General features: G+C 43.3%; 1 protein-coding gene across 3 annotated transcripts in view; it reads right to left on the minus strand.

The window, feature by feature from the left end:
* Positions 1 to 27726, minus strand: part of EXOC4 (exocyst complex component 4) — a 309715-nt gene that overhangs the window by 271391 nt on the left and 10598 nt on the right. For all 3 annotated transcript variants that reach the window (XM_068189371.1, XM_068189372.1, XM_068189373.1), the window contains exons 2-3: positions 18501 to 18690; positions 13553 to 13747 (exon numbers count right to left, since the gene is read on the minus strand). In XM_068189371.1, the coding sequence (XP_068045472.1) occupies positions 13553 to 13747; positions 18501 to 18690 (385 nt within the window). The remainder of the gene's footprint in view (positions 1 to 13552; positions 13748 to 18500; positions 18691 to 27726) is intronic.

The following is a 27726-nucleotide window of genomic DNA, read 5'->3' on the forward strand; positions in this document are numbered from 1 at the left end:
GCTACCAAACTCTCAGTGCTGATGTTGTAAGAAACTGGAAAGAGCATGTTTGGCATGCAGAGGTTTAAAATAAAATTTAAAAACCCATCCCCTGCGAACTGAGGATGCTGTCAGTGAAATAAGACATTTGCTTGCACTTCAGGATCTCGGTTCAGAACAAACCTGTCAGCCAAACATTAAAAATTAAAAGCAAAGATACAGTGAGCAGCCAGCCCAGCCAAGGGCTGCTCCCTCAGTACCAGTAAATATTAACTCTGCTGAAAGAACATCCATCACCAGAGTATTCCTTTGCTGGTCTCCAAGCCCAGGAAAAACTTGGAATGTCCATGGGACAGCCAAGATTTTTATATTAATTTTTAAATCTCCTCACTTGCCACACTACACTGTCCATCTTCTTCCTTCCCAGTATCCCTCGGGGAACAGTTAGGGAAGTTTGGGCATCACACACCATAAAACCACCTCGAAGATGAAAGGAAAAGCCCAATTTCCTTCTCCCCAGCAGAGCTCACACAAGTAGAGGAGCACAGCAGACACCAAGTGGGAAATTCAGGCAGAAGTGGAAATGTTAATTCCTCTCCTCTTCCTTTGGCAGGTGGAGCTTTTCTCCCCAAAAGAGAAAATTTCCCTATTCCAAAGTCACTCTCCTGAAAGAACATCCATCACCAGGTGTTCTGATCACCTGAGTTTTCCTTTGCTGGCCTCCAAGCCCAGGAAAAACTTGGAATATCCATGGGACAGCCAAGCTTTTTATATTAATTTTTAAATCTCCTCACTTGCCACACTACACTGTCCATCCTCTTCCTTCCCAGTATCCATCTGGGAACATCACACACCATAAAAACGCCCCAAAGATGAAGGAAAAACCCAATTTCCCCATCCCAAAGGCACTTTTTCCTTTGGCAGGTGGAGCTTTTTCCCCCAGATTTCCCCATCCCGAAGGCATTTGGGATCTCCCCCAGTTGCTTCAGGGGAGCTGCAACTACCCTGGGAGCTGGACCAAAAATCCCACCAGAGCAAGGAACAGCAGCAACATTTGTCATACTGAGAAACTGAGAGATGAAAAAGGAGCCAGAAAAGAAGTGAAAAGTGACAGCAAAAAAAAAAAAAAATCCAGGAAAATTTTCTCTGCAATGCAAAGAATGGGAATTTAAACTTTCCACTCAGCTCTGGTTTTGTCTTGCCAGTTCCTAAAGAGGTCATTGCTCACCAAAAATATTAAGGCCAAAATACATCTCTCAAGGACATCTTTTAAAGAAAAAAAAAATTGAATTTTCAACCATTTATTACACTCGTGTTCATGGAAGTCCAAGGAAGGTCTCCAGTTGGTTTAGATGGCAATAGAAATATTATGCTAAAAACCAAACCAAACATTTTTCCTTTCTGCAGTTTTGCTTACAGAAAGATGATTTAGATCCTGGCAACAAAGCAGCACCCAAGATTATATTCCAGAATAAAAAAATATGAGATTAAAACCTTTCTGTGCTGGATAGACCAGCCCAGAACAGCACAAACAACCAAAAGGAAGAAAAACATCAATAAAAAAGGCACAAAATTAAATATACATTAAAGGGAGATCAACAGTGGAGCTTTAGAAGGAACTTTTTTGACTCTATGCAGCTACTCAGCTCCTAACACACCAAAACCTGGATTATGCAAGAGATGCCAATCAGCTTTCCCTGGTTTTTAACCCATCAGCTGCTGGCATCCAAAAGCACTAAAAGATGTGGAATTGGATAGAGAAAGGAAGAGTTATCCTGCAAGACTCCAGTTAATACTGATAAGGGAAAAGCAGCCCAAGAAAACCTGGAAATGAGATGTACAGAAGGACTACAAGGGGTTCAAGGCTCCAGGAAAAGCAGCTGATGGTCCTCGCTGGGTCTTTTTTCTACACACACAGCTCAGTTAAATGGAAATAAAGTGATTTTTGTTGGTTTTTCTGCAGGGGGATCACGGCATTGTGCTACACTAGCTGGACACAAAAGATAATTGCAGGTAAAAGTGCTCCCCCACATTAATCTTTTGGCAGGGGCTGGGGTGCAGAGAGGAGCCACAGCAACACAGAGCAGCTGGAAAGGGAATCAACAATAAACAAGCTGTTATTCTTGTGGAAAAAAAAAACTGCTTTACAATGAGCTAATTGTACCAAAAGAATGGGCAGTCCCCCGCAGCACCTCCTTTAATTCTTGAATTCAGCTCTCTCTCCCGTTGAAAGCTGCTCATGAACACACAATAAGTGTAATTTAGTCAAACACTAATTAAAATATTGGCTTGGATTAGCCCAGAATTTGGCTTAGATGATCTGATAGCAATTCCTGATGTTCAAATCTTCTTATCTCTCTCTACTTATTAGTACCTACAAATAAGCAAAGACCCCTTAGGAAGTAGAGATGAAATAAGCCTGGAAAAAGAGCTGTGCTTTGTATAAGCTAAAAATTGCAAGTTTATAGAAAATAACCGTGGCACCAGCACCATTAGGCAGCTTGTTTAAAGGTCACAGGCAGTTTATAGCAAGGCTTAATTGCCTTAAAAAGAAAACACAGCTAAACACTTGCTTAGTGTAAGAGGAAATTTGGAAGGGTTTAATTCAGCATTTCACAACAAATGAGAACCTAAGTGCTAACAAGGGTATTTGTCAAAATTCTTTCTTTCCTGACTTGAGCCAAAGTTTCCCAATCTGCTTACAGGGAAATCTATTTATTCCCTCAAAGGCTCTGCTGAACCCCCACAGGCCTGGAAGTGAGCAGAGATAAAGAAAAAAGTCTCAATCTTTTTTCAGAGATGGAAAAAAAAAAACCCTAAATAATGACAGAATCATGGAATCATGGAATGGTTTGGGTTGGAAGGGACATTAAAGATCACCCAGTCCCCATGGGCAGGGACACCTTCCACTATGCCAGAGGGTGCTCCAAGCTCCATCCAACCTCACCTTGGACACTTCCAGGGATCAGGAATCCACAGCTTCCCTGGGCAAGCTGTGCCAGGGTCTCCCAACCCTCACAGGGAAGAATTCCGTCCTCAATTATTAATTATTTAACTAGAAAACCAAATCCTTTCTGTTTGGGAAACCAGTTTGTTCTGAATTTGGAAAATAGATATGAAAACATGAACACGCAACTGGGAAAGGCTTAGAGGAAACAACGTGGTGGGTCATAATTCCAGATTAAAAAAAAAAGTCGTAGACAAACACAATCTGACAAAAGGGAAAAAGCTGAGCCCTCAGAATAAAAGAGTAAATAAATAAGCAACAACCCAGAAGGTTCCAGCTGCCTCGCTGGTGAATACAACAATGCTGACATTTAAAAGGAGAACTGATCTGCTGCCTTTACAAGGAACACACTTTCACAAGGTGCAGGAAAGGAAAATGACTAAAAACTAGCTTAAATAAGTGTAGGCAGATCTAAACAAGCAGGTCACTCAATTCCATTTGCACCTGACGTGCAGGAGATAAGGACTTAGCCTGGAAACTGCTGTGGAACAGGAAAGTGCTCACACTGCAGCTTTTGGGGCTTGGCAGTGGGCAGAGAGACACAACACCCACAAATGCTGATCCCCCTCTTCCCTGGAATAGAATTCCCAGAGCAGCCCCTGGATCTCTGAAAGTGTCCCAGGCCAGGTTGGACAGGGCTTGGAGCACCCTGGGATGGTGGAAGGTGTTCCTGCTATGGCAGGGGTGGCACTGGATGGGATTTAAGGTCCCTTCCCACCCAAAACTGTGAACCAAAGTGCTGTGATGTCGGATTAAGCCCTTTTATGACCCAGAGATGGGGCAATTGAGAGGCCCCATTAACTGACAGGCCCCATCCACATTAAACTGAGTTTAATGTTATAATGACATTGGTTGTTCTGGTGACAGTATTAGTGCTAGTGCCTTGTGTGCTTCACTGTACACAGCAGACAATAAACAAAGCCATCAAAGAAGCGTTTTCCATTCAAGAGAGAGGGGGAAATGTGGGAAATGGGTTTGTAGAGAATTCTCAAAGCCTGACAGAAAGCTCACCCAGCGTGCATCTGGATGCAAACCTTGAGGTGAGAAATGCTGACTTAGAAATGCCCTGGAGTGGGACAGACATTGCTGGGAGAGAAATGGAACTGGAAACAAGTTTCCAAGGGTGGCCTTACAAATCAGGCTGGACACTTTGGAGAGATAGAACTGTGAAAGATGCAGTGTAGCAGGACCCACGAGGGGTAATTTTAGAGGATTGGCTTTAAGGCATCTGCAGCATGGTGTGGCTAAAGCTGACAGGCCAAGAAACACTTACAATGTGTTGTAATTAAGAAATAATTGGTTTCTGATTGTGATGGTGTGAATTATAACATCTGTATTGTCTCACTCTTCACATGAGACTGAAAATGGAATAAAAGTTTTAAAAACACCTCTCAGCTGCCCCATCTCTGGGTCAGAAAAGAGCTTAATCCAACAGTGTGAGAGGCAGAAGAGCAGCAAGAGACACTCCTAGGTGCCACCCAGTTGCTGTGCCACCCACTGCCTCAGCACAGGAACTGTGACAGATTGAGCAAAAGCCATGGAAAAAGCAACTTGTGAAAAGGGAGGTGAATAAATAAAGCTGTTTGACATGAGTTGTACCTGGAGAGCAGTGAGAAAACGTTCACTTCAGCAGGGCTTGTTTGTGTTCTCTGCTTTTTCCCACCTCAAACCTCCAAATCACTCATAAGTTTATAAGCAATAAAATAAGCAAGGAGCTCCTGAATTTAAGGCTGCAAAATTCCCACATTTTTGATGGACAATCCAGGGAATCACAGAATTCCAAAAACCAAAAGCTTGTGAAGCATTTGCAGCCCCCGCTGCTGGCAACACTTAACGAGCACCTGATTAAACCTGCTTTAAACTGCATTTATATCTTTTAATTCCAACCTTGACAGGTTTTATCAAGGCTGTGGTTTTAATTCCAGTATCTTTTGGATAGAATGGTTTTCAATTCCAATATCTTTTGGATGCATCTTTTGGATTTAGTATCTTTTAATTCAAACCTTGACACAAGTTTTATCAAGGCTATCAAGTTTTATCAAGGCTGTGTTTCATCTGTAGATTTGTTGCGGTGTTTTCGTTGCAAGGTGAATCAGGATGAAGCTGAAAAGTGATGGCCTTTGAGGATGGGCCAGCCAAATAATGGGATACAAGGAAAACTTAAGAAATAAGAAATCCAAGGGTTGGGAATTGTCTGCTACCGAATTGGGTGGCATCAAAACAAATCAGTGAATAGGAATTACCAAGATGACCCTGGAACTTAAAAACCACCCTGATGATCCTAAAGCAGAGTGTGTTCAGGTAAAATCATGGAAAACAGGAAAAGCACAGAGATCAGTGATGATATTCCTGACTGCCACTGCCTCCTTCTCCCTAAGAACTGGAAGAGGAGCAGAGGAACCCAGGAGATGAGGATTGACCTGATGGACAGCACTGGGTGCTAACACGACGGATATTCAGGTGAGGGAAGAAATTGCTCCCAATCTTGTTCACTTTTCAAAATCGTGTAAGAATCAACAAGCAAAAAGCAGAGGAAGAGCTGTAAATTGTGATTATGGTTCTTTTGCAATATTTTGGGAAGAGCTGAACTCACTCTACCTCATGGCATGAAAGGATTTGTGAGCAAATGATGCACAAAAAGGGGGGGAATGACACAGATAACTGAAGCTGAGAGGGCTGGAAAATCACTTTGAAAGATTCTGAGCTACACACACAAAAAAAGTGCTCAGTTTGCAGGGAAACAGCTCATCCTGGGACAAGCAAACTGATCTGAGGGGGGAAGGAGAGGAAAAAATGTACAAACAAAAGTAAAAGGGTTATTTTGGACAAACCTGGTCTGAAACACCTTAACACAAAGGACAAACAGCTTTTATTTTTCTGAAGTGTTCCAATGGCAATGACCAAACACTGTTTTCCCTCTGCAAACTTTTAAATATTTATAAAATTATGTTCCTCACTTGCTGTCCTTTCTTCCAGCTACAGAAATTTAATTCTTTTGCATTTGCCTCAGTCACCCATCAATCATTCTCCTTCCTCCTCCACTCGCTGTAATTCATCAATGTCTTTCTAGCAACAAAGTGCTGGAACCAAAAGTGGTGCTCAAGGAAGAGAGGGGCTAAAAACAAGAGGCTTATCCAACTGCTCACTTGGACCTGAACACAAATTCTGCAATTTCTCCACCACTATGGACAAATGACTTCCCTGAAATGGCAGAATTATCTCCTGGCATGACAGAATTACCCAAGACTTTCTCCTTTCACTTCTCATTTTCATTTTCATCCCAAATGTTTCAAATGCTTTAGTGAAAATTGAATTTATTACACCTTTCCACCAGCTCTAAAGCTGCATTTTCAAAGCAATCCAATCAGATTTATATGTGATTTACTTATCCAGATTTATTCAATCTGGATTATTTTATAGAGTCCCATAACCCTTCAACAATTCTTTCATGGTGTTGCTGCAATGTTTTACTGGAGATAAAATTCTGTCTTACACCCCAGAGTTTAAAAAAGAATTCCTGGAAAGACCAATGACTGCTGGAAAAGCCTCCTCTGTATTCCAACTCTGCTCCACCTTCATCACAGCCTGATTTCTTATTAAATAAACTTACGTCTGCTGGAATGAAGGGCTGTTATTAGCAGAGCCAAGAGCCCCCTGATGATTCCCTGAGGAGAGCTGGGGTCAAACACACGGCCATGCACACGAGCTTTAGGTACTCAAACTTCATGCAAGAGACTGCCCTGATAATGCAAATTACAGCAGGAAAAGAGTGAGAGCAAGTCACTGATAACCATGGCCAGGGGAAAAAAAATAAAGTGTTTTCTAAGGGGCAGAAATTCCATGTTCTAATGTGTTTAAAACTAGCCTAAAGTTTATTAAAAAATAATCAAAGAAATAGTTAAGGAAAAAAAAATTAAATTAAAAAAATTAATTTCTTAAATATATATTAAAAAATTCTTAAATTTAAGACATTTAAGGAAAAAAAACAGGAAAAAATTACAGAAGAGAGGTGAAAAGTGATCTAAGAATAAACACCCCCAATCCTTTTGCATAAAGAATTTACCATTATTCTATCAAACTCAACCTGGACAAACCAAACCTCAGATCCTCCTTGTGTGGCCCCAGACACACAAAGCCCATGATTTCCATGGTTTTTGGAATGACCAGCACATATTCCAGGTACACATGGAATTAATAAAATTAACAAAAAAAGAGGTGCCTCTTCCTCACCTGTCTCTCACCCTAAGAAATCAGATTAGCCAATCATTAGCAATTAACAGAAACCTCACATGAAATGAGATAAAACCCCGGAGACCTCACTTCTCAAAAGAGAACTTTAGGCACAGCCAAAATTTAAATTTACCTATGAAAACATTTCTACAGAATCCCAAACAAACCCAGCTCTCTTATTCCCACTTAATTCCAAAATATAAAACTCTTCCCCGGCAGCACCTGAATCCCTGCGCTGCACTAAGGAATGCAGAAACAAAAGGAAAGTGGTTTTATTGATTTTCCTTGTTCCAGCTGAAAGGCAGGCAGTAAATAAAACGCAGGCTGAGAACTGTACTGCTATTTTTATTTATTTCATTATTCCAGGCTACTTAAGGTGTAAGAACTCAGCTCACTACAAGGCAATTTTAATTGAAAGACTCTCCTCGTGCCATGCTGAGGACAGCCACAGGCGGCAGCTGCAGTCAAGTCATAAAAATGAAACCTCCCAGCCATGTCCAGGGAGCTGCTGGCACTCCAAAGACTGTTCCAGAGGACTAAGGTGGAGTGCACAGCAACGTGAGGAGCACTGGAGGTTGCTGAGGAGGACAGAGAATCAGAATTTGGGTTGAAGGGATCTCAAAGCCCATCCACAGCCACTCCTGCCAATGCAGGGACACCTCCCACTGCCCCAGGCTGCTCCAAGCCCTGCCCAGCCTGGCCTTGGGCACTGCCAGGGATCCAGGGGCGGCCACAGCTGCTCTGGGATGAGATGCTCATTATGGGATGAGTAAATATTTTGCACACAGAGCAAAAATGGCCCTCAGCCCCTGAGAAAACATTTCAATATTTTAAAGGCCTTGTTTGACTCCCTCTTCCCACAGCAAGTGGGGCTCCTTGTCCTCGCTGTTCTCCAGGTTGTCCCTGCCCTGCTTAATTTCTCCTCTATCTCCTCTTCCTGTGCCACCTTCATTTATTTCCCAGAGCAGCTGTGGCTGTCCCTGGATCCCTGGAAGTGCCCAAGGCCAGGTTAGATGGGGCTTGGTGCAGCCTGGGACAGTGGGAGGTGTCCCTGCCCATGGCAGGGGTGGCACTGGATGGGCTTTAAGGTTCCTTCCCACCCAAACCATTCTGGAATTCCATGATTTCTGCACAGCATTTCCACTTATTAACAGCCCTTCCACTTCTGCCCCTGTTGTCACCCAGCCATTCAGTTGTGTTCTAAAGTCCTGCCTTTAAAAAAAACAAAACCACTTTTTTTTTTGTAAAATGCCAAATGTGTCGTGAGAAAGCGATCAGCTCCAAAAAATCCTCCTGCTATTACTCACATCATATTATTATTTTCCTGACATTAAAAACATGAAGTCTAAGTCTTTAACACTGGAAAAGAAAGAAAAGTAGGTGTTGGAGCATTCCCTGCTTCTGGAGAAGCAAAATACTGACAGCTTTTTATTTCCTGGGAAAAACACTGGAGAAGGACAAGCCCATGAGGAAAACACCAATTCCTCACTCTGTAACACAAGGATGGGGGAAGTGAAGTGAAGAAAAATCAAAGGGCTCCATCCTTCCTTCTTCCCTCTTGTCTTCCTAATAAAAAGAAATTCAGGTGGAAATAGCCATGATCCTCCCTCTGCTCCCAGGGATAGATTTCTGCAGTTTCAGAGTTTACTACGTGCCACAAGGGCAAATCCAGACACAAAACCAAAGCAGCCTGAAGAGTTTTTATTTAATTATATGACATGACCTTAAATTACTTTATTCAGCAATGTTTCTTCACTGTTTTCAGCATTTCGGCTCTTAAATTATAGAAACAAATGGCAAATACTAAGTTTTCCCTCATGGGTCAACTGTGGAATCAGAAGAATTAAAGTAAAAGCACAGATCTCCACAATCTTGAGCCAATTAGTTTATTAATTACTACACAGAGCATAATCAATGCACAGCCCAGTGCTGGGGAGACTGGACATGAAACTGTTCCCTGCAAGGGTGAATCTCCTGTCCTGGCCACTGCTGTCTGTCCTGCTGCTGATCTCTGGCTTCTGGTGGTGTGGAGCACTCCCAAAACCTCTTCTCTGGAAGAACTTGGATTCCTCATTCCAGCGGCCACGCTCAGGCTTCCAGGGAAGTGACATCAATCTGACCCTGGCCCCTGCTCTGCTCCCCTCTCTGGAGACTGTTCTTAGGAAGCTCCTCCTGGGTCGGAATTTCCCCTCAGTAGCAGATGGCAGAATTAAAGAATTGTTTAGGTTGGAAAACAGCTCTCAGACCATCGAGTCCAACCATTCCCAGCACCGCCAAGGCCACCATTGGTCCATGACCCCAAATGCCTCATGTGCATGGCTTCAAATCCCTCCAGGGATGGGGACTCCACCACCACTGCCCTTTCCATGAAGAAATTCTCCCCAAAATCCACCCTGAGCCTCCCCTGGCCCAGCTTGAGGCCATTTCCTCCTCCTGTCCCTGTGAGCAGAGCCTGATCTTCCCTGGCTGCCCCCTCCTGTCAGGGACTTGTGCAGAGCCAGGAGGTCCCCCCTGAACCCTTTTCTTTTTTTACATTAAACAAAAACCACCCACAAATGGCTGCACGTGCACTCAAGTGCCCCATAAAAATGAATATTGCTGTCAGTAATTCAGTGTGTAAAAAACCAGCTCCATTTCAGGCAAATGTACAAACTCACTCTATAAAAAAGGCACATAAAGAAATGGAAAATAACAAAAATGCATTCCAGCTCAAACGGGCATTTTATCTGTTCCACACATTCCCTAATTCTCCAAAGCTTCACAACTCAAAGGATGCTGGAAATGGGTTCTTTTAGACACCCTGTAATGTGCAATTATAGGACAGCAAACCTGATTCTACTGCCTGTGCTCCTGGAATCATCAAGATGCTGGAGGAACACGCAACGGGAACACCTGATATTTGTGTGCTGCTCTGGCTGGATACAGAATCAGAAAGAAAAAAAGCTGTCACTTAAAAAAAATATTAACTTCATACAAATGTAAGCTGTCACAAAGTACCTCTGCATTGTGTTTATCCAAGTGGGAAAAGCTGCCAGTCTTTTATTAACAATCCCTGCCTGCATTACTCAGTCACTGCACATTAGAACCAGCAGCTGGAGAGTTTTGAGTGATAATGAAACCTGTAACAAGCCATCCTCAGCCGTCTTTTCCAAACAATAAGGGAATTAAAATTTCAATTTAAATGCAGAGGTTTGAAACACGCTTCAGTGGCAAAATTACTTCAATTAATGTGAGTGGAATACAAAGAGCAGGCTGCAGGGATGGGATGCAGCAGGCTGGAATGATGCCTGTGGAAGGATTGCATCCAGCCAGCAAAGGGCTGCAAAGGTCTAATTCTGACTGTATGGATCACAAGGCTACAGGAACAGCATTAATCAGGGCTGCAACTGCAGGGTGAGGGCTACAAACTCCTTGTCAGAGCACTTTGGGCTTCTCCTGAGCCACGAGCAGCTGTTTACCTTGAGGAATGAAACCAAAGGACAGGCAGATCTATGGACACTGTGCCTCCCTGACAGATCAGTAATGATCTTACATAATGTTCCTATCATATCAAAGGAGAAGGGAATTATCCCCAGCCAGTGAGTGATTACAACATCACAGCCTCGCAGAGCTGTGTTAACACAAGATGGCAAAAGCCAATGAGCTTGCAGTGATTTTTGGCCAGGGAAAAGCTCCAAATGCAGGTGAATTACTGTTTCTTTATACAGGCACATTTGTCTTCAAATGAGAATTCCAAGTGTCAATGAGTGGCTGAAATTGAGTGTTCAATTTCCACTTGAGGTTTCTCTGCATTCCTTGATATATATTCAAAAAAAGCCCATGAACTAACAGCTGTTTTTTATATCATTACTATTTGATTTATTAGAAAATATTTGCTATGCTGAAAACAAAAAAACAACCAAACAGAGCAGCAACAGAAATGCTGCAGTAGTCTATAAATCAGAGAGATCTAATGCTGTCTCTCCCTCATAGCCACAGGCAACTTTACCCAAGCACACATATTTATATACACATAAGTGCTTATATTTAAAATAAAAGTGCACAAAATATTGCAAAACCGTAAATATCAAATACACAGGTTGAAAACCATTTCTAAAGCATAGTTATGAGAAATCTTAAGCAAGGTTATTTTTCTTCTTACACTTCCTAACACAGATTTCAAACAGGAAATAGATTACTTGTCTGGCATTTTGAAAAGAATTTTTTTTTAATTCAAAAAGGAACCCACAAAAAAAAAAAAACAAAAACAAAAACAAACCAAAAAAAACCCCAAGCAAACTGGTGAAAAAAGCACCAACATTTCAACTTATACTGGTGGCAACTGTGAGTATCATATTTTGGTACCTACACTGAACACCCCTTAACTAACACCTTTTTTTACATCTGACAATTGAAAATATCAGGCAAACACCACACTTTGATTCTCCCATTTCTGGAGCTGTTCAAGGCCAGGCTGGACAGGGCTTGGAGCAGCCTGGGACAGTGGAAGGTGTCCCTGCCAGGGCAGGGGTGGCACTGGATGAGATTTCAGGTCCCTTTTCCAACCCAAACTATTCCATGATCCTGTGACTGCAGCAGGGCTGGCACAGGAGAGGAGGAGGGACAGAAAAACAAAAGGAAGGTGATGGCAGAGTGAAACCAGACACGAGGATGTGACAGCAACAACAAAAACCAAGTGGGTTCCACAGGCCATGGGAGGGTGGGATGGGAGTGGCATCCAGCTGTGGGAAATCCAGCAGAGAGAACAAGGTAAGTTTTACAAAGTCATGTTTAAGGTGAAATAAGATAAAGCAAAAAGGAGGAAATTAAAGCTCAGGGTGACAATTTCCAGCTCTTTCTCCTGTTGGGTAATGACTTATTAAAAAGAAGAGGCACAGCTAAGAGAGACAACAAAGGGCAGTGAAGTGGAAAACAAACAACAAAATAAGGCAATGAAAAGATGGCCTTAAAGGCACTGTCTGGCAAAGAGGAGTAAGAAACAGAGGTAGCACTTTTGCCTCTACTTTCTGTGGTTCAGGATGGAAAGGACCTCTGGAGAATACCAAATCCACTTCCCTGCCCAAGCATGGGCACTTAGAGCCATGTCCAGTCTGGATTTGGAAATTTTCCATAGAGGGAGACTCCAAAACCTCTCTGGGTCTATAGAGCTTGAACCTCTTCAATTGTTCAACCATCCCTACAGTAAAAAAAGGGCTTGTTTAGGGTCAAACTATTCCTTGTCCTCTTCTCCCGTCCCTGGGCACCATAAAGGAGAGTCTGGCTCTGTTTCATTTGCACCCTCCCATGAAACAATAGTAACCATGAAAAACATCTCCCTGAGAATTCTCTCAGCCTCTCTCCACGTGTGAGGTGCTCCTTAACCAACCCTGTAATCCCCCACTGGCCTGGACCCAGTAATTCCATCTGTCTTTATTGGAGAACCCAGAACTGGACTGAACACTCCACATGTCAGGACGGAGAAGAAAAAAAAATCACCTCTCTTGTTTTTAATTCCTAAAGACAGTTCCAGGAAAGGAAGGACTGGAGCCTGGTCAGGAAATGTGCTTGTTAAGTTTAGAAAAAGAAAGATTGTTATTAGAGAAGTCCAGGAAACTCCTGGACAAGACTGGAACTGAAAGGCAAGCTAATAAAAGTGATGGAATTGAAGAGGAAAAAAACACCTGAAGTAAAGGAGAAAAAGACATTAACCAGGAGCTGGAAGTAAGAAGAAAGGATCAAGAGCCCTGGGAAAAGAATTACAGAGTCACAAAGCCAATTAGGTTGGAAAAGATGTCTGAGATGATCAAATCTAACCTATGGATCTAATCCCCACCACTGAGTGCCACATCCAGGAATTCTAAGGACACCTCCAGGGCTGGGGACTCCAAACCCCTCAGAGCAGCGCATTCCCACCTCTGATCACCCTTTTTGTGAAGACATTCCTCCTAATGCCCAACCTAAACCTTAAGGCTTTGTCCTCTCATGCAGACAATGAAGCAAACCCACCTAAATTGTGCAAGAACCTCCCCTGTGAATAATGACCAAAGTTGTGAGTGAATTCTGGGGATGAAAGAGGAGGGACACAGGACAGTTCCTTCTGTTATAAAAACGGGTTTGAAATAACTGGTGAGATTTTAAGAAAGATGATGATCCAGGCAGGTGTTTGGAAAATTAATTTTGAAATAAAGCATGAGACTGCAAAAGAAGGAGATGGGAGGGAAAGGGGGACAAAAAAGGAGGCAAAAGGGGGGCCAAAAAAAGGAGGAGGGGCAAAAAAAAGAAGGAGGGGCCAAAAATGAAGGTGGGCAAAAAAAGAAGGTGGGGTCAAAAAAGAAAGGAGTGGGGAAGAGGGAGTACCAGCATGTCGGTGGCGTTGAGGTAGCGCTTGCTGGCCATGCACTGCTCCAGCTTCTGAGGGACCTGCTTGATGTTCTCGATCTCGTCCAGGAGGTTCAGGACGTGCTTGTGCTCGATGCCCTCGATCCACAGCTTGCGCAGCTCGTCCCGTTTGCAGTGCAGCAGCATCTTGCAGGACAGCAGGTTCTCCTTCACCTGCAGCAGCACAGCAAGGGTTAACGACATCTGTCCCTGCAACTGAGAGCAGCCCTTCCCCATGTCTGCTTTATTAGGAACTCCAAAAATATCACCAGGGTAAAACGAAATCCGATTTCCTTCGTGCTGCCTTGGCTGAGGAGAACTTTGCAGACCCTAAAAACGGAACTTCTCTCATAGCTGAAATGGTCTTTATTGCAAGTTTTATACCACTAGTGAAAATTGAACTGAAGTACCACAATGCAATAAAACACCAGATCCTGTTAACCACAACCAAGGCCATTTCCCAAGATCCAGTTCAGTATTTTGGCAAAGAGCAAGAATCAAATTTTCTTTGGAAGCAAATAAGCCACCACTAATTTTCCTGCTGCAAACATTTTCCACCTGCCTATTAAATCTTTTGGCAGTCTCCTCCTTTCTTCAAGTTTGGTGTTTTTTCTCTGAAACAAGACCAGCTAAGAGTAAAGCCATTTTTCCAGTAACTTGAGCAATACCAATTTTTTGGAAGAGAACATTTACTCAGAATTTGAGTTCAAATCAGCATTTCCATTATTTATCAAGCCATTACAAACCCACACAGTTTGGTTCTGAGCCTCATGCCATCGTCCAAGTGGCAAAATCTCTAATTTTTCTCCATTTAGGCAACACCAAGAGTTTTCCTTCTCCATTCTCTCAACTCTCAGCATTCCCTGCTTTCAGATTCTCCCTGGTAAGGTCAGTGTAACCTAGCTTTTTCCTGCTTAATGCAAATCAACAATCCATACTAAAATGTGGAAGCAATTAGCAGCACAGCTTCACACATTGCCTTCACACCACTCTTGTTTTGTGATAAGTTATGAATACTTGGGGCCCAACCTTTTCTCAGGCTGAACTCTCACTGAATTACACATGAAGAGAGACACTCAGAAGGAGCCCTTCAATTTATTTTTAAATAATTAGCCTTTAAAGCACTCCACAAATCCCACTTCAACTGCACTTTCTCCTGCCTTGTTCACCTGAAAGCAGTTTAAAAAAAATCTATGTGAAAAACACATCAGTGGACCAATACTGGACACTGGTAAATAACAACAGCTCCATAAAACAGCCTCTCCCCAAAGGCAGGAGAATTTGAGATTCCAATACTGCACTCCAAAATGTCCTTCTGAAAAGAGAAGCATGGAAAAATCCTCAGTCAACAAAAAAACCCTCATCTAGGAGTGTCCTAAAAAGCAGAGGCAAACTAAAAGACACACAGAGATCATTTCACATCTAACCCCTGTTCAATACATTAATTGGAAATGTTTCACTGACCTGGCACAGCTTCATCAGTGGACTGCAGCTACAGAGAGCCAAATTAGGTCAGCAAAACAATCATGGGGCCAGAAGGAATCTCACCAGACATTCCTGCTCCTGTCCTTGCAAGAAAGATCATCAACTCCATCCACATCTGGGAGCAGGGCAAGGAATGAACAGCAGATCTTTAAAAAAAAACTCCCCTTTGGAGCCCAGATCAGTTCTGCTTCGTAATTCAGTTTTACAGAGGTGACACCTCTGTAGCTAAACCCAAAACTAAACCTTTCCTACCAGGAGTCCACAAAAGGCAGATCCACAGAAGGATCTGGAATATCTGTCACTTGTACAACTCCCACCTTGCACAGAGGGAACACGAAGAGCAAGCCTGGGAGTGTAACACAGATTGATGACAAACCAGATCTGGGGCCTCCTGTGAGATTAGGTCAAAACCACTTCAATACATATTGACCAAAACTAATAAGCAAACTTAAATACCAGAAGGTCCTTCACCCTCACAGTCATTCTTCTAGGTGGGACCCAAAGGTCACACCACTCTCTGCTTGTGCTGACCTCTGCAAAGCTTTGCACACCGTGTGAAACCAGGCCACTGCCTACAGTTGATTTCAAATTTAGTGGAATTGATCTCTGCTTTCAGAGTGCTGAGCTTTGTCCATAAATCCTGGAATGAACTCTTACCCTTGGAAAGCAGCAGAATGGTCTCATTTTCTTTGAAAATGTTAAATGAATTTTCAAAGCCAGAAGGGTCAGTATGTAACCTCACAAGGGTAAAAATGTGCTGCTCCTAAAGCACTTCTGGGAAAGGTTTTAAGCTGAGACTTCCACAGAGCCAGGAAATAAAAAAATAAAGTAAGAAAAATTTGGTGCCTGTTGTGCAAAGTTTCGGTACAGCAAACTGCACAGGAAGTGCAAGATAGGAGCCCAAAGAAGTCATCGGCTGCTGCAGGGACAGAATAGCTCAAACAAGTCCCCAGCCATGAGTGCCAGAGTTATTTACTGGCACCATACCTCAAAGTGTGAGCACTCAAAATGCAGAAAGATTTGGGGGCACAGAGCTCATGTTCACACAACACAGCTGAGATTGGAAATAGCATCAAAATTCATATTCTGTGAGCAAAAACCAAAGATGATGAATCACCCAGACTATTCAGGAGGTGGTTGAAGGCCAAGATAGCAAAACATGAAAAGATGAGATGGAAAGGTGTGAGCTCAGCAGCCCTGGAGACTTCAAAAACCTGAGAGCAACATGCCCAGACAATAAATGAACAGGGAGAGGTTTGTGCTTCACATCCACCTCTCAGTTTGACTTTTAAGAACTTCTGTTCTCAGGGAGATCCTACAGAAAACGTTGTCAGTAAGACAGAGCTTGGGACAGTGGTAGGACTGGATGGTCCTGTAGTGACACAGAGTCACTGGTATACAGGCCTAGCTTAGATTTAGAGTCATGCCAAGATGTGGGGTTGAAAAGAACTTAAAAATCATCTTTCAACCCCTGCCATGGCAGGGACACCTCCCACTGTCCCAGGCTGCTCCCAGCCCCAGTGTCCAGCCTGGCCTTGGACATTCCAGGGATCCAGGGGCAGCCCCAGCTGCTCTGGCAATTCCAGCCCAGCCAGGAATTCCTCATTCCCAAGATCCCATCCACCCCTGCCCTCTGGCAGTGGGAGCCATTCCCTGTGTCCTGTCCCTGCAGGCCTTGTCCCCAGTCCCTCTGCAGCTCTCCTGGAGCCCCTTTAGGCCCTGGAATGTGCTGGAAGCTCTCCCTGGAGGCGCCTTCTCTCCAGGTGAGCACCCCCAGCTCTCCCAAGCTGGATCAGAGCAGAGGGGCTCCAGCCCTGGAGCAGCTCTGGGGCCTCCTCTAGACTTGTTCCAACAGGGTTGGACACAATTCTCCAGGTGGGAATTTAGTGGTAACAGTACTTTCTCAACTCAACTTTCATTCAATTTAAAATGATGATGAGAAGCTTGAAAAAGAGAGGGAGAATCAAAAGCTTAGAACGGAAGCTTGGAGCTTCCATCACTGGCAGTTACTGGTAGCAAAACCACCAATAAAACAACAGTAGCCAGGAAAAAAGGAGATTTGCAGCTGGAGCACAGCCTGTGGAGCTGACACAGGTCAGATTATGGTCTTTTCTGACCCAGAGATGGGGCAGCTGAGAGGTGTTTTTAAAACTTTTATTCCATTTTCAGTCTCATGTGAAGGGTGAGACAATACAGATGTTATAATTCACACCATCACAATCAGAAGCCAATTATTTCTTAATTACAACACCTTATAAGTGTTTCTTGGTCTGTCAGCTTTAGCCACACCATGCTGCAGATGCCTTAAAGCCAATCCTTTAAAATTACCCCTCGTGGGTCCTACTACACTGCATCTTTCACAGTTCTATCTCTCCAAAGTGTCCAGCCTGATTTGTAAGGCCACCCTTGGAAACTTGTTTCCAGTTCCATTTCTCTCCCAGCAATGTCTGTCCCACTCCAGGGCATTTCTAAGTCAGCATTTCTCATCTCAAGGTTTGCATCCAGATGCACGCTGGGTGAGCTTTCTGTCAGGCTTTGAGAATTCTCTACAAACCCATTTCCCACATTTCCCCCTCTCTCTTGAATGGAAAACACTTCTTTGATGGCTTTGTTTATTGTCTGCTGTGTACAGTGAAGCACACAAGGCACTAGCACTGTCACTATAACAATCTGTCTTAGGTTGAAAGATGATAGTGGGGATGTGTATTCTATTTGCTATTTGTTAGAGATGGGTTATCTTCTTAACAGTTATCTGCTGTCCATGGGGCAGTTTTCTTTACCTCTCCCACACCCAATCCTCCCTCCAGGAGATCTCTGCTGTTCATGGCCACTGAGTGTCCCTGCAGGGCTGAGAAAATTCCATCATCCCATGGGGAGATGCTCCGCCCAGGGGAGGAGCCAAGCATTCCTACCTGGATCCAATCTGACTCCTGCAACACCACAGCAGCCTTTGCCCACTGCATTGCCAGAGGAGCAGCTTTCTTCTCCACTGCATTCCCAGAGGGAGCCCAGGCCCATCCCCAGCAGCCCTGGAGCTTCAGAGGAAAACTCCAGCCTTGTCCAGGATCCCTGCTCCAGCAGAAGCACAGCTGGCACTGCAGGAGGGCTGAGCCACCATGGGATGGGACTGCTGCCACCACCCTGACCCACAGGGGGTCAGCTCTGTTCTGACTCTGGCAGTGGGTTGTTTTCTGTTTTGTACTATTGCATTTGTATTTTTAATTTTCCTAGCAAAGAACTGTTATTCCTACTCCCGTATCTTTGCCTGAGAGCCCCTTAATTTCAAAATTATAACAATTCAGAGGGAAAGGGTTTGCATTTTCCATTTCCTGCCTTCCTTAGCAGACACCTGTCTGTTCAAACCAAGACACAAGGCATACAAACTCTCTACCAATGCACTTCCCACACCACAAAGGCAGGAACGCTCAGGGCTGGCTCCCACCTGCTTGATCTTGTTGCGGGAGTTGGTGATGCGCTCGGTGATGCTCTGGTAGGTGCGGATGGCCGTGGTCAGCTCCGTGTAGTGCTGCACGATGAGCTCGTCCAGGTCGCGGTCGCACTTTTCGTACGCCTCCTCCAGCCGCCCCTTCTCATTCTCCCGGTCCTCCACGTCATCGCTGGTGGATAAAGTCCTGAGGACACCAAGATGACAAAAGTTACTTGGAGTTTATTCAGTAGAGATCAATGCACTGTGAGAAAATAAAACCCATCAATACTGTGGTTTATTACTCTGCCAGCTTTCAAACCCTTCATATTATTATCGTTGCCGTTTGTAATGAAGGGATGGGACTATTTTCAGGCTGAGAGCAATTTATTGCTCAGATAAACAACAGTCTCAGAGGCTGTGAGATTTTAGAGGAGCAAGCAGGTGGCCATAGCTCAAGAGCAGTCACAAGTTCTTTGTTACAAGGCAAGACAGAACTTTCTAAACCAATAAACAGTTGCTACAGGGTTTATTTTGCTTTTCTAACCTCTCACCTTTACTTACTTCTGCTGCACTGCAGATACTTTTGTCCAATAGTCTTCTGTCTCACATGCACAAATATACTTCTATTGCAACTTCTAAACGCTTAGCTTACACAACCACGCCCCTACATTATAAACTCTTCACCATCTTATCAATATAATCCTCTCTTATCAATATAATTTCTCACTCATTTAAGGCATATTCTTACTTACAACTACAGAAACATAAGTTTATGATTTTTCTGCTTAATATCTGTGTATTGTATTGTATTTTTACATCAATCCAAGCTTCTTCCAAGCCTGCAAATCAAACCCTTCCATGTCTGTGGAAGTTTCTATTTTTCTGATTTTCCCACACCTTTAGAGCTTTTCTTTTCCCTTTTCAGGGAAAGGTCACTATTGGTTATCATACTGCCAGAGAGTCATTAATATAGGCACAATGTAACATCTGAAATATTTCTTGATTTATAATTTATGAAGAGCTATAAGGAAAAAAATCCTAACTTTAGTCTTGGGAATCAGTGCAACTTGTGCAGTGTTGTAGCTCCTGTAACTTATCTGCCAAAGATAAGGGAGGTCACAGGGACACAGAAATCCATCACAAATCTATCCAGGTCTTCCAACAGTCAGTTTTCAAGTATATACCAATACAACAAGAAAAGGCCTCAAGACCCTATTTCCCCCCTCAATTATTTTAACCTCTAACATCATGTAGTAAGATTCTTTTTATGGAAATCAACTAAGTCTGCGATTGCAACAAAACTGCTGAAAACTTTGTGAAACTGGACATAGCTCAAAGCTTCTTGATGTCCCTACAAATTTCTGTTCAAGAATCAATGCCATCCCTTCTCCCTTTGAGAGGATTAAAAATTGCAGAAAGAGCAATAAGAACCTTTTCCTGATATCCAACCTCAACCTCCCCTGACGAGGTACCTTTAAAGTACATGCACAGAAGTGAAATAAAGTCCCTCAGGACCTGTTTCTGTCACAGAGAGCAGAGATCAGAGCTGCCCCTCCTGAAGAAGCTGCAGCTCCCCACAAGTCTCCCCTCAAAGCAGCTTCTTCCAAAGCATAAAACTCACTGTATTTCATGTTTCATGCTGCATGGTAGCTACAGAAAGAGGAATCCTTTCTCATGTTATTACATTAATTTTCTACTCCCAAACCTTTTAATTGTGTCTTAAATCAGCTCCTCAAAAAAAAAAAAAAAAAAAAAAAAAAAAAAAAAAAAAAAAAAAATTTTAGCCAGAGCTCTTTAAAAAGGCTCTGAGAAGTAGGAACACTAGACAAAGTTGCTTAGGGCCCAGAAAATACAAATTTTAGTGAAAGGCTCCCTGCCCATGACCATCTTCGAGTCCCTTCCAATCCAAACCATTCCATGACTCTAAAATGAAATCACGTGCAAGGCTGGCAGAAAGTCATCCTCTGTTAAGAGCCCTTGCAGATAAATCCATTTTCTTTGTGAAGAACTGCTTATTTCTGCTGGAAGAACGTTCTTCAGCATGGATACACTGGACACAAGGAACATCCTCCTCAGGAATTGACATTTTGTTTTGAGTTTGGAGCTGCCTGTCCCTGCAGTTATTGAAAACATCCATCCTCTCTGACCTGTGGCACAGATCGCAGGAGAATCCTGGATGGAGACAGACAAGGGAGCAGCAGAACCAAATTGGCCCAGAGCACAAACTAGGAAAGTTGGTAGTTTTAATCAAACAAAATTCAATTTCACAATTCTGGATTTGCCACAGAATCCATCTGCAGTGCCAGGAGTTGGTTACAAAAGCTGAAGATCTCTCTCCAAAGCTAAGACTACATTGCTCATGTCAGAGGATGCCACAAGGATTCCACTGCTCCAGAAAATTCCCATCCAACCCAGGCTTCCTAACAAATCTCAGCCATATTTTTAAAGAAGATCTATATTGCGTTGCCCAGTATTTTTGTCCTTGCATTTGAATTTAGCTTGTCTTTTCTATAGGAAAAATACATTTTGCTAAAAACATCTGCCCAGAAAAGTGGAGTTGCTTGTGAAGCCTGAGAGATTCCAGCAGTTCCCATCTCAGAAACCCCAAAAGTGGCAGAAGGACAAAACCAGGACAGATGGAAATCAGAAACCTTGGAGATCCCACCAGATTATTCCTACTGACATCATATATGAACATGAACAGTTCTGGTCTCCTCTCACCCTGGAAAAGGCAACTAAACCAAGATGAACCAAAGTTTCAGGCTCAGTCAATTGCCACATTCCAGGATTTCCAGCTGCCTCTGTTGGATGCAGAATAAACACCTGTACTGGGAACATCCTGGTTTTGTTTTAATTCTTATTACTCTTTCTGTTAGTTACTATTAATAAATTTTTCTTTATATACTTTTAAATTTTAAACCTACTTTACCTTTCTCCTAATCCTATCTCACAACAAGAAATAAGTATATTAGTAATTAACCAACACCAAACCCAACACACTAATTAGTACATTAACTAACAAATCTAAAAATTAATGAAATCTCAAATTAACAAACCAAAACCACTACACTTAATTACACTGGTTTGGGAAAATCCTGTAGGAACAATCACCACTAAAAAAAACACATTCATATTCTGATCAGAAAGCTTGTATTTATTTGCAGTCCTTTAATCTGTGCTGGTTCAAACCATCACAGAATTATTATGGTTGGAAAATACCTCTGAGATCATGGAGTCCAACCATTAACCCAGCACTGCCAAGGCCACCACTAAATAATGTTCCCAGGCATCACATCCTACACCAAAAAGGATAAAAAATTCCACACCACAACAAATTTTCCCCAACAGGTTTCTTCTTAGCCCTCCTCTCACATGAATTTGCCTGAAACACCTGTAGATTACTTCCTTACAGACAGGCTAAGAGTTTAAATCAAAACCCAAATGAAAAAGAGATTTTTTTTTCCCTTCATTTTACTGGAAAACACAGTAAGTTTTAGAAATGTAAGGTTTCGGGTTTAGGATCTGTTTATTTCCAGTGATAATGAGTCTGGATTAATCACTTGGAATTTGAAAATTTGTACACCTGAATTTCCCATTTAAGTCTCATGGTACAGGAGCCATTTCTTTTTCTTGCTCTGCACAAAAAAAAAAAAAAAAAGAGAGGAAAGCAAGGAATACTTAATATTCTTGAGATTATACATGCTCCTGCTAGCACTGCCGAAAAGTGAGCCAAGGGCATCTCTGCTTATTTTAGTCCTATTAAAATGTGTTGCAAGGAAGAAGAAAAGTCAACACACTGTTTGTCAAACAGAAAGGATCCAAATTGTTTGGGAAAGGAACTTTGCAGGAAGAACTTTGAAGGGGGAATCACAAAACAGGACAGGATTATGAAGCTATGATAAATATACATCAGCATTTCAGAACTCCCTGAAAAATATTCCAAACAGAGGACAAACAGAAGGAAAATCAGTTTAGATCCCGAGTAGCAGATGATGAACTCGGTGGGGGTTTCCAGGAGGGATTCCTGAGCACTTCACTTGTTTTTTTCACTTTGATTTTTTTCCGAATGAGAATCCTCCTCCTCTGTAAGATACCTGGAATTTGTACTTGGCAGCTGGATGGCTGCAGATGCCTGTCTCATTAGCAAGAGCTCACCAGGATTACAGTAATTCCAACTGGCTGTGAGTCTGCTGAGAGACATTTTTATGCTACGGTGAAACAGAAATTCATTGAACCAAATCTCATAGACTTCTGATTTTACATAGTTAAAAATACAGATTACACAAAAGCAAAATGCTTCATTCACTGGAGTCACTCCCACAGATGGGAGACAGGATAGAGGAGAAGATGATCAGACACAATCCTGAAATGTTTTTATCATGGGATGTACAGCACTTTCCTCAGGAGAAAATAAATGAACCTTGTTATTTCCCTGAGGTCACTGAATTTACACTGGAATTAGATTAATAAAAAAAGTCCTTTGGGACTATTCATTTTAGTAGAAGTTGATCTGTAGGTCACAAGCATTTTTCATCTCCTATTTCCAGCATCCAACCCAACGAGCAGAGGGAGGAGATGGAAAGATTTTTTCAAGAGTCCTGAAACCTTGTCATTGTGCAAACACCCAAAGCCTTCAACTGCTTCCTCCAAACAGCTTCCATGAAAGCCAGGAATAGCTCATTTCCAAAGGTAAATACACAGGAAAAAGTATTCACATGGATATATATATATATATATATATATATATATATATATATATATAGAACTGCCAGCTCTACCACTGCTGCACCTATCTAAAAAACTGAATGAACTCCAAGCTCTCCAACAACCTTCCTGCCTCAGCACTTCAGGTGAAGGGACAAAGTGCCACAACCCAGAAGAAGTTTGAATTTACTCTCACCTGTCCTCTTAAAGCAGCTGCACAGACTGTAGCCACCAAAAGATAAAGGATAATTCACTTTTTAGTGAAGAGAAAGGCAAGATTTTTGATTTATGTACTTATTATAAATGCTCAACTAAGTATTCAGAAGCTTCTTTTCCCCCCCACAGACCTCAGTCTCAGACTTTTTCCTCGGAGAGCAAAATTAAATGGCTCTCACAGTAAAATGCTCAGTTTTGAGAAGAGCAGCAGGTGAGAGCTGGGGATGCTCACCTGGAGAGGAGAAGGCTCCAGGGAGAGCTTCCAGCACATTCCAGCCCCTAAAGGGGCTCCAGGAGAGCTGCAGAGGGACTGGGGACAAGGCCTGCAGGGACAGGACACAGGGAATGGCTCCCACTGCCAGAGGGCAGGGATGGATGGGATCTTGGGAATTAGGAATTCCTGGCTGGGCTGGCATTGCCAGAGCAGCTGGGGCTGGATCCCTGGAATGTCCAAGGCCAGGCTGGATGCTGGGAGCAGCCTGGGACAGTGGGAGGTGTCCCTGCCCATTGAACTGGATGGGTTTTAAGGTCCCTTTCAAGCCCAGCTGTTCTGTGCCTCTTGAAGGAAGTCACACCGTGTCTCATTTTTGTAAGGTATAAAATTGTGGTGTGTATTTACCATAGAAATACAGACAGAGCTTCAAAAATGCCACATATTCTCCAGCAATAAAAGAAATTTTTCTCTACAAACCAATGTAATTTATCTGGTCCCAGCAACATCTAACACCAGCACGCTCCATAGGAAGTTATTTCACACTACAGGTAGTGTTGGATATCTCTTTGTGCTTTGACAAATCAATGCTTTCCAATAGATCTGGCCCAGATGTGCATGTGCCCAATGAACAACTACCACCCAGTTTCATCTTCTGTCCAAAATTACTCCCACACTGTGATACACTAATTTAGGGAGGAAAGGAAGAACAAGGAAACTCTCCAGCATTCAAACAACACAAGAGAACAACAGGCAGATGCTGTAAAAGGACAGAAAATAAGTTATCATTTCTCCACAAGCTAATACACTTCTGTTATTGTTGGGAGCTGAGAGAACATGATGTTTACTGAGCTAGTCAGCATCAAAAGAAAACAAACACCATTGTACCACTCATCATGTGGCACAACAGATAACTCCAGGAGCACAGCAATGCTAGAGGGATGATCAGCTGCAAAACTGAGAAACCACTCACCTTCCTCTGTAAAAATGCTATTTTCCAGCTTCAAAAGCATCCCAGCCTCAAACCAGGATTTAACATTGTGGATCCCACCAGACAACACACATCACACACACGTTAATCTTTATTATGTGTATCACTCTTGTTCCCACAAATGTGGGCAGCTCATCTGCACCAAACTCCTACAAAAAGAGCTTTGATGTGGATGAACTGCACACCAGATTTGTCTGCTCAGTCCCCACACCAAGAAGCTCAGTACAAACTGAGAAGAACCACAGGAAACAGAATGAAGTTTACTAAGTCCAAGTGCCGAGTCCTGCACTTTGGCCACAGTAACCCCCTGCAGTGCTCTAGGCTGAGGATGGTGTGGCTGGACAGGGCCCAGGCAGAAAGGGACCTGGGCGCGCTGGTCAACAGCTGGCTGAACATGAGCCAGCAGTGTGCCCTGGTGGCCACGAAGGCCAATAGCTCCTGGCCTGGATCAGGAATGGTGTGGGCAGCAGGAGCAGGGAGGTCATTCTGCCCTGTGCTCAGCACTGGTGAGGGCACACCTCGAGTGCTGTGTCCAGTCCTGGCCCCTCAGTTTGGGAAGGACCTTGGGACGCTTGAGCACTTCCAGAGGAGGCAACGAGGCTGGAGAGGGGCTGGGAACACAAACCCTGTGAGGAACGGCTGAGGGAGCTGGGGGTGCTCAGCCTGGAGAAAAGGAGACTCAGGGTGGCCTCAGCACTCTCCACAGCTCCTGAAAGGTGCCTGTGCTCAGCTGGGGCTGGGCTCTTTCTCCAGGCAGCACTGGCAGAACCAGAGCACACAGGCTCAAGCTGTGCCCAGGGAAATTCAGGTTGGATAGCAGGAAAAAGCTTTTCCAGAAAGGGTGACAAAGTTCTGGAATGGCTGCCCGGGGAGGTGGTGGGGTCACCAGCCCTGGATGTGTTTAAAGAGCCTGGAGGTGGCACTGGGTGCCAGGGTCTGGCTGAGCTGTTGGGGCTGGGCTGGACTCGATGCTCTTGGAGGTCTCTCCCACCCCAGGGATTCTGTGAAATGCTTTTCCCAGCACCATGGCAGGTCCTACAGGCAGTCACAGGCCCAAAGAGCTCCACTGGCGTTGCTAAACCACAAAGCTTCCAGAGGATTTTGTTCATATAGATGTCCAAAGCAAATGTGAAAAAAAATAGGTTTCTAAACAAATCTGGAGTCTCCTCCACCTCTATTTTCAAGTCTGTTTCCTGTTTGATGGGGAGGATTCAGTTCTAGCACACAGCACCCTGTGAATGTACCCCAGACTGAAGCACTGGAGAAGCAGCTCTATTTCCATGGAATGGTTTGGGTGGGAAGGAACCTTAAAGCCCTTCCAGTGCCACCCCTGCCATGGCAGAGACACCTCCCACTGTCCCAGGCTGCTCCAAGCCCCATCTAACCTGGCCTTGGACACTGCCAAGGATCCAGGGACAGCCACAGCTGCTCTGGCAATTCCAGCCCATCCCCTCCCCACCCTCCCAGCCAAGAATTTCTTCTTTAAACCTCATATAAATCCAACCTCCTTCACCATAATGCCATTCCCCTTTGTCCTATTTCCCCCTCTATTTTATTCTACAAGGGTCAACAACAAAAATAACTCGGGTAGAGACAAATCCATGAATTTTCAAGCTCCAAATGCCCACAATCCGTCCCCATTTAGGTTGGGAAGGTGCTGAATACCTTTGGAGCACTCACAAGCTCAGTGTTGTGAACCTGAATTTGAGGTGCCATCCACACCCCCCCTACTTCATCTCATCCCCTGTCAGTTCATTCCCTTCACAGGAATATTTTTGCCACCAAATCCTCCATTTGCTGCCCCCCACCCCCTTATATTTTGCACTGTGGCAAAAAAAAAAAACAGCTACAACCTTTAAGATGATCCATTTACAGGCACCAACTTCACAATTACACCTTGAACAGGAATCAGATTTGAGATTTAGTAAGAATTTCTGTTTACACTGAGGACTCATTTTTCCTCACACAGTTTGTTTTACATTTTTTCTCTGTTTTCTAGTGCAGATGAGCAATTACTTTTGCCAGCCTGTAGTCAGCTTCCTACCTGCCCAATAAAACACCAAGAAAATTAGATTATGTCAATTTTTAAGAGAAAACTGTTAACATTAATGAATAATAAATGTTTCATTTCTGTAAATTTGCTTTTTCTGATGCCTCCAGCCAGGCTGGGTGGATAACTGCCTGCCTATTTTACCTGCCCTAGGGCCAGCCCTGTTAAGTGTGATTACTGCTAAGCTAGGGATGGCAAACTGAGGCTTAATTATCCATTTCCTGACTAGAAAATCTGTTTCACAGGAAGAACATTGCAGTAACAGTATGTGGGCATTATGCTTCTGCAGATTCTTTTTATGAAGCAAAACTGAAAGAAAAGATAATGCAAATACAACTTTTAGGAAATTGATGCTCAGTTAGGACCAGGTAATTCTTACAGGAAAGGAGGGTTGAAGACCCTGCTGGCTTTGACCACAACTGTGGGTGTTCAGTGTCATTGTGTCCCTCTAAAAGTCTTTTTTTTTCTCTGATCCCCAATATCAGAGCAGACTTATGTAAATATTTGTGGTTAAAGGCAGAAAAGAGTATTACGGGACACACAGGTGCAGCTTGGAAATCCAGGAATAATCCTCTTTTTCTTCTGGATCAGGTTTCTTTGAGCATGAATTCACTCTTCTTCACTCAGCATCGCTCAAATGTAAATACTCATTAAAGACAGTGGGAAACACCACCAAAAAAAAAAAGCAAGCTGATAAAATTTAAATATTTCTCATCTGATCAGGAAAAATAACATTTTAGTGAAGTACAGTTGAACTGAGTGCTGAATCACTGGGGGGGAATCAAACAAAGCTCCAGTTTTCACAGGAATCCACAGTAAACTTCCCACCACCTGTTCCAAGTGCTCTGTGCTGTATCACACACCTTGTTGAGGCTCCCAGTTCCTCACTTTAAAACACCTTTGAAGCTCCAAACACACAGTCTGTGGTACCAACTGCTCAAAGCAGTGTGGCTGAAAGCTTGTCCTGCTCAAAGCTCCAGCTGCATTTCATGTGTGGCCAAGGCAGAACTCACTGATGTATTGACCTGTTCCTCCAGCAAAACCACCAAAAATCTGTTTAACAGCAGCA

Source organism: Anomalospiza imberbis, chromosome 5, assembly GCF_031753505.1.
Source record: "Anomalospiza imberbis isolate Cuckoo-Finch-1a 21T00152 chromosome 5, ASM3175350v1, whole genome shotgun sequence".
In the NCBI taxonomy this organism is placed as follows: Eukaryota; Metazoa; Chordata; class Aves; order Passeriformes; family Viduidae; genus Anomalospiza; species Anomalospiza imberbis.